Below are 7500 nucleotides of genomic sequence, written 5' to 3'. Positions count from 1 at the left end.
TTTTAATAAATAAGTGCAAAGTGTTCAGTGTTTTACAGATTCGAACAGTAAGAAGCGACTTTAGCGAATAACAAAAAAAACATGTATATAATGATTTGATAGATAAACCTTTAATAATAATAATAATAATAATAATAATAATAATAATAATAATAATAATAATAATAATAATTTTTTTGTCGTTCTTTTTCCTTGGCGCTAAAAAAATACGAATGAATTTATTTATACAATTGAATAGTGATCGTTTCTTAGTTTCTTTATTTCTTTCTGTATTTTTTATTTATTTAAACGACATTGTCACTAACTTGTAACTAACTGCACGATATTTTCTGACCAGTGGAAGACTCTTTTTTTTTTTTTTTTTTTTTTTTTTTTATTGGGTGCTCGCATTCAGCCTTGCGCGTCCCCAACACTCGGAGTCCACGTGAACGCGCGTGGTACTCAATCCCCCCTCCTTTCAGACCTGCCCCCCCACACCGATCGCGAGGAGGAGGAGGAGGAGGAGGATGTGGCGCGCGGACGGGAAATGGCTGCCGAAAACAAGCCGGAAGGTAAGAGACGAAAATATCTGGGTTATTATTGTTATTATTATTATTGCTACCGTTATTATTCTTATCGTAGCTATATATTTTTTTGCATAGTATTCTTTTTTTGACGCGCTCGCGATTGTTTAGATTTCCGTTAAGGAAGGACGTGACGGAGGGACAGAGGGAGCGCGTGATATTTTGCGCTTCATCGCGAAAAGCTGAAACGTTGACGAGATTAAGGTCCAGCTCAGATCTATAGCTGGCTTCTATAGCTGCTTACATGTGGGGAAAAGCAAAGCAGGAGTTGTGCTCGTTAAAAAAGAAAGAAAGAAAAAAGAAAGAAAGGTTAAAAAAAAAAAAGTGAATCGGTTGTGTGTGTTGTGTGTGCTGAGGTTGTGTTTGTAGTATTGCTATGATGTTATTCTTATTGTTACTATTGTTTTTCACCATTATTATTATTATTATTATTATTATTATTATTATTATTATTATTAATAATAATAATATTTGGGCTCTTGATGTTGAAGGAATGAACACGAGGCACGTTAGAGGGATGAAAGCGTGCTGTGTATAAGGGTGATTATACAGAGGATATCGCTCTGTGTGTGTGTGTGTGTGTGTGTGTGTGTGTGTGTGTGTGTGTGTGTGTGTGTGTGAAACCGGGAATGAAATGACCTCGCTTATGATGTGAAGCGGGATTCCTTCACACCACCACCCTTCATCCTCATCCTCTTCCTCATCCCATCTTATCTTCCTCCTGCTAATCTTCTCACAGTGAGGAGAGGAGAGGAAAGGAGAGACAGGAGAGGAAAGGAGAGACAGGAGAAAAAGAAGAGAGGAGAGAAAGGAGAGACAGAAGAGGAGAGAAAGGAGAGACAGGAGAGGAGAGGAGAAGAGAAGAGAGGAGAGAAAGCAGAGGAGAGACAGAAGCATCACCATAAAGTGAAACTGTTCCTCATTTTCTGGCTTATGTAGGCTGTGCTGTGGTGCTGCGATGAAACGCGTCGCTTTTTTAAACGCGAACCGATTTACACCGATGTACTACGAAAACGTCATTGATTCCTCCTCCTCCTCATCATCTTCCTCCTCCTCTTCCTCATCCTCCTCCTTTCTCTAAAGCTGTGACTTAACACAGCAGCTGGCTGTTCTTAGTCCTCATATTCCTCCTCTTATTTTGAAATTTCATCCTTTCCTTTGTTTAACAGGGTTTTTCTCGGGTTTTTTTTTCCTTTCTTTCTTTCTTTTGGTTTGCATTTTGATCATCGAAGACATTTCGATTGAAAAAACTATTGACAGCTGCAGGGAGGCGCGCGAGACAGACTGAGCGCGAGACCGTTAGAGAGCGAAACACGCGCGCGCGTTTTTACGTTGGATTTGTGTAAGAAAAACAAAAAAACAAAAACAAACAAACAAACAAAAAAAAATCACCTGAAACTGAAGAGGCAGCAAAATGAAAGGTAGGTTTGTGCGTTTGTTTGTGTGTTCTAGCTTAAAAAGCGTTCAAATCCAAATAACAAACTATGAACGCAAATCAGAAATTAGACGTTTAAGCGAGTTTGTTGGTTGTTTAACTGAATTTAACTGAATTTAACGGAATTTAACGGAATTTAACGGAATTTAACTGAATTTAACGGAATTTAACGACTTTTTTTGAAGATCAATCAGAAAGCTGCACTTATGCTAAGCTAACACAAGGTTAAATCTGAGGTACTCGTGTAATAAGGCTGTATCTCAGTTATCATCATCATCATCATCATCATCATCATCATCATCATTATTATTATTATTATTATTATTATTATCCGTGTTTACATTTAAGTGATTAACACACATTAGGTTATCACTCTGTAAATAGTAAAAAAAAAAAAATGATAATATTCTATGGACATCTTTTTAACATCATCATTTGTTATTTTGAACTGAAAATGACCACAAGATGGAGACAAAGCAAATTTTATAACCTTCGGGTGTAAAATATAAACCGTTTCGAGCTTAAATGATTATATATATTTGTATATACAGATGTGTATATAGTGCTGTTTGTAGTCCAATCGTTCAGACCGAGGTGTTGTGATTTGTGACTTGGCTAATCAGGGTTTCCGTGCGTGTCAGATTTTTGTCAACATTTAGACGTTTTTACTAAGTACTTCATTTTCAAGTGCTATCTATAGAGTTGGGTTTGAAGAGCTCCAGCAGGGGGCGATATTGAGCTGCGTTCATCTCCACAACAACAACACGCATGGATGTACGTTGTGTTTCCATCATAGGAGCGACTTAGTCTTGGTGAGGTTGTGTTTGAGAGTCATTTTACACCAATGGCATCCCGTGTTTAGTTTCTTAAACAGCAATTAACAGGGAAACCTAAAAAGCAACAACTTTAAATGATGATTTATTGCTCTGGTGAGACATACACACATCTATATGGTACCTAACCTTGATATCGGTGCCTTTTGTTTTCTTTGTGCCCATGGGAAATCGTGTCAGAGTAATGTAGCTTTTTTCCACCAAGAAGAGACCTGTTTTGACCTTAGCAGAAGGAAACTGTGTCGTGCATTTGTATCTGTCAGTCTTTTTTTGTTCTTGAGCCCCGCTTCCTGTATCTTATCCTGTGTCTTTACGTTCTGTTTTTACGGATATCAGTTCTTACACAGGAAGCATATTCTCCAGTGGTCCTCGCAAAGGGCCGGAGATGTTACACAGATACACGCACCTTCTTCATCCCTTAGATGTCTTCAGAGTTTTGTTCTTGAACATACCATGGGCCAAGAAACTTCCTGTTCCTCTCTTTGACAGTCAGGGCATCCTGTACTCCACTCAGATACACAAGCAGAATGTTCCCAAGCTGGGAATTAAGAAGGTCAGGACATACCGTATATCCTATATCGTGCACTCATCCGTGTGCATATCAGCGAGGCAAAATCTTGAGGCAATTGCTGTTGTGTACAGACAAACTCCTCGGGGAAGTGCGATCAACGGCTGAGGTTGATAAACAGCAGCCGTGTTGATAGCAAACTTATCAGATTCTCATCTCTGGGATATAACTGGTGCAGCCTTTAAATTGTGCTGGGTGAATCAGCTCTGCAATTCTGTTCAGCTAATTGAATTTAGTGAGGCTGCTATGGATTAAAAGATGGCTGCTCGCGCTCATTCTGTCTCTCTCTCTCTCTCTCTCTCTCTCTCTCTCTCTCTTTCTTGCTCTCTTACGATCCCTCAAGCTTGCTTGATCTCTCTGTGTTTAAAAAAAGTCTTGCTGGTCTTAAGAGTCCTTAGAGCTTATTTGATGGATCGGTTCAGCCAACCAGAGGGAGAGGGGCGTAGTAGCAGAAAATAGCTTCATTATGTCTTAATTGGCCTATTGTTTTGGTCGTTTTTTTTTTAAGTAATTGTTTATGAAACTTCCATAAGTTTTATATATGCAAACGGCAAGAATGCCATAATACTAAATTGTGGATGTTTTGTAACTTATCACAATTCTCATTACCAAATCTATACAGCGGTTAAGAGTAAATAAATTAAAATATGGAGGAAAAAACCCACACGTAGCCTGAAGTTCCAGATTGTTTACGTGCGATTATACACTGTAAAAATGAAAATAAAGGAGGTTCTTAGTTTCCGCAACGTTTTACCGATACATTCTGCTCAGGACTACACATCACTAAACAAGCTGCACATTTTAATACTTACTGTAGCGCAAAATGGTCAATTTTCTTAAAAAATAAAAAGACTAAGGTAATATTTTTTTTTATCAGAAAAGTGCTTTTATTTCTTTATTTAAAAATTAGTAAACATACAGTAGAAAGCTAACAATTTCATTACCCAATAATGTGAAAATAACATGTAATACACCTGAAACCAGTGGCGGAACTAGAGTTTTATACATGGGATGGCCAGGGGGTGGCCAAGGCAACTTTAGGGGGTAATCTTTAATACACCTTTTACTATAACACAAGAACCATTAGTGTATAATCACAATAAAAATGCCATAGCTATATCAAAACTTGAACACACATAAATCAACACCTAATTACATTTTTATGTAAAGCCTAAACTGATGAAACCATCTATAACAAGCTAAACTTAAATTCTGAACTGAACATGTGACTGTTGGTGAAATGAGATGTCAATCAGCATCAAACTTCCAATGCTATCAAAAAAAATTAAAAATTCGGGGTGGCAGATGGGGTGGCCAATCAGATGTCAAGGGTGTTCAGTGCCACCCCGGACACCCCTCTGGCTCCGCCACGGCCTGAAACGCTATTACACGGTTAAGCAAGAAAATACTACACTGCCTGAAGAACCTGAAAAACGAATGATAGAAATAACGAAACATTAACAGGCAAAAAGATTTGTTAATCCATATGAGGTCATCTGGTTATCTTTGTAACAGCACAATTAACATTTGTTTTGCTAAGCTAAGCAAGATAAATTAGTTTGCTAAGTAGTCCAAGTTAAGTCTTGTTACCTTTGATTTAAAAAGGCAAGAATCACCAGACTGATGTAATTACCAGCTAAATTCTATCAGATACAAGGATTCAAGTGTAAAGGCAAGTCTATTGCCCCTTTTCCACCGAGGCAATTTGAGTGCTGGTTCGGAGCCTAATTTAGAACCAGTTCTTTCTTTTTCGACAGCCAAAGCACCGGCTCTGAACCAGGAAAAGTGGTTCTTAAGTAGCACCAAAACGTTGTTGGTCTAGACTTAAGAACCGCTTGTGTCAGGGGCTGTGGGCGGGGCTGTGGGCGGGGCTACTGTTAGTGCATTTGATAATATACCTTAAGTATACTAATGTTTAATACACTTTTACTTTACCTCAATATGATACATTATCAGCACACATGATAGTAAGTAGCTACATGCTAAGGCTAACTTTTTTCTGTGTTAATGATAAAATAACGTTATGTACTTTCTCGATAACAACCTCCGTTTATACAGATTACATGGAGCTGCACGTACACGTTGGATTCGCCGCGTTTGGGTGTCAATGTAGGTTCACAAAGCCATGAGCATTAACAGTAAAGCAACATCCACCATTGTTGATGTGTTTGTGTTTGTCGCTGCTGCGCTAATGTTGCTGTGTAACGTGACACGTATACAGTGACGTCAGACTCGGCTCTGTGATGTTCTCTAGCCGGTGGAAAGACAAACCGGTTCTTAAAAGGTTCGCCAGTGGAACCAACTTTGAACCAGCACCAGTGCTAGCTCTGAACCAGCACCCGGTTCTTTTTGGTGGAAAAGGGGCATTAAAGTCTCAGAACTGACCAATAAGGTTGGCAGGAGGCAAGCTGCTGTCATCCGAGCATTAATGTTGTAAGTTCTCTCCAAAAACAAGCACAAAAACGTCACAGTTACAACCTAAGACTGTCAGAACCCAAATGGCACCGATATAAAGCTATAAATAGAGCTCTTCCAGTGGCGAGAAATGCTCACAGAGCGAAGGGAGAACTTTTGCAGAGAGCATTTACATGAAAATAGTGTTAATTCGTAAGGATACAGTACACCGTCTGGCCAACATTCAAAATTAGGATGTATAAAATTAGATGGTGAATTTGTGATGATGGAGAAGCGAATTCAACATTAATCTCAGATAAGACTCCGAACAACAATAAAAACTTTATCCGTCTAATCGGCCGAAGAAGACAGATTTCTTGCTAAATATGGAATTCTAACACCTTTCAAATGCTGTTTAGTCGTGTCTGTATGTCGTCAGCCTTCAATAGCGCAGTAAGAAAAGAATGCTGAAAATCATTTGAACCACCAAGTCGAAGGCTTTTCTTTATCCGTTTTCTCAATCTTTCATATATTTTTTTGCGTTTGCTTAGAAAATTCCTAGTCCCTTGTTTTCCAGTAATCCAGATTCATGAATATTTGCGTTATATATCCAGCCGATTCTTCACTTGCATTATATTGTACTGTACAATATGCAACATTTCAACTAACAGTGACATATTTCCAACGCCTCTCTGCCCTTTGCTAACAATAAACCGCAGTCAGGCTTTATTTGTACATGACCTTGTGATGTAGTCACATTGTGTAACGTCATGACTCGCTTGTCTGGTGATTAAAAAAACATTTGTGTAGCGAGAACGAGAAACAAAGCCGAACATCTTTCCAGGATTTTATTTGCAGAAATGGAAAGTTGAATATTTATTTCCCCCCAAAAGCAGAAAGATTAATCAGCTTGTCCATGTTGAAATGTCAAGCTGTCACCACTCCAATGAGCCTATTTGAATTTTGTTAAATTAAAAAACGTGACATGCAAAATTTTACTGCACATTCGATGTCCTCTGATTGGTGTTGGTGTTAAAAACGTCTGAAATCAGAGTTTGGGTTGTTTTGAATTGAGTAGGACTAAAATATTGTATTAAATAGCTGCTGATTAATGAGTGTAAACTGAAAAAAACAAAAAATGATAACTAGTAGGTAATAAAACACTATGTAGATGCTTGTGTATCTCTGTCTCGAACATCGTAACCATCATTGGATGAACATCTCTGTACAGTACGACTACCAAGTAATATGCTACCTATCACACTACTGTATATTAATTTAAACCTAGGATTAAAGGCATGGCTAGAAGCACAAGCAAGTAAAAACACGCTCGAGTTAACACGTAACCAAAAACATATTACGTCTGTACTTAGAGTACTTCCCTTCATTTTTTTTCCCCCCACTGTGCCGCCCCTAGGAACGAAGAGAATTCATAATGCAGATCGAATATACAGAGCCTCCGTCAGCAACGCCAAACACACTGCTACCAAGGGTGTCCGAGATGGCACAGACACCAACAGTAAGAGAGCTGGCATACTTCCACATTGCATCCCTAAAAAAGAAACAACAAGCAACAAATATTAAAATGACAGTTCAACCGTCCTCTGATGCATTTTGCTAATTCTCTCATTTCAGCGTCGTAAGACAGCGCTACAGAGAAGCTAGCCGTGCACGTCGAGGTCGATATGTCTCTTATAGTTCGTGTCG

At 38.6% G+C, this 7500-nt stretch overlaps 1 protein-coding gene across 3 annotated transcripts in view; it reads left to right on the top strand.

Moving 5' to 3' along the window:
- The first annotated feature begins 495 nt into the window (after window positions 1-495).
- The window catches only part of LOC132837967 (calmodulin-binding transcription activator 1-like), a 252278-nt gene continuing 245273 nt past the window's right edge, over window positions 496-7500 (top strand). For all 3 annotated transcript variants that reach the window (XM_060858022.1, XM_060858023.1, XM_060858021.1), the window contains exon 1: window positions 496-551. In XM_060858022.1, the coding sequence (XP_060714005.1) occupies window positions 527-551 (25 nt within the window). In that variant the 5' untranslated portion in view covers window positions 496-526. The remainder of the gene's footprint in view (window positions 552-7500) is intronic.

The sequence above is a fragment of the Tachysurus vachellii genome, chromosome 22 (genome assembly GCF_030014155.1).
Source record: "Tachysurus vachellii isolate PV-2020 chromosome 22, HZAU_Pvac_v1, whole genome shotgun sequence".
NCBI classification, from domain to species: domain Eukaryota; kingdom Metazoa; phylum Chordata; class Actinopteri; order Siluriformes; family Bagridae; genus Tachysurus; species Tachysurus vachellii.
The sequence above is the reverse complement of the archived record's forward strand: the minus strand, read 5'-3'. Positions and strand labels throughout refer to the sequence as shown.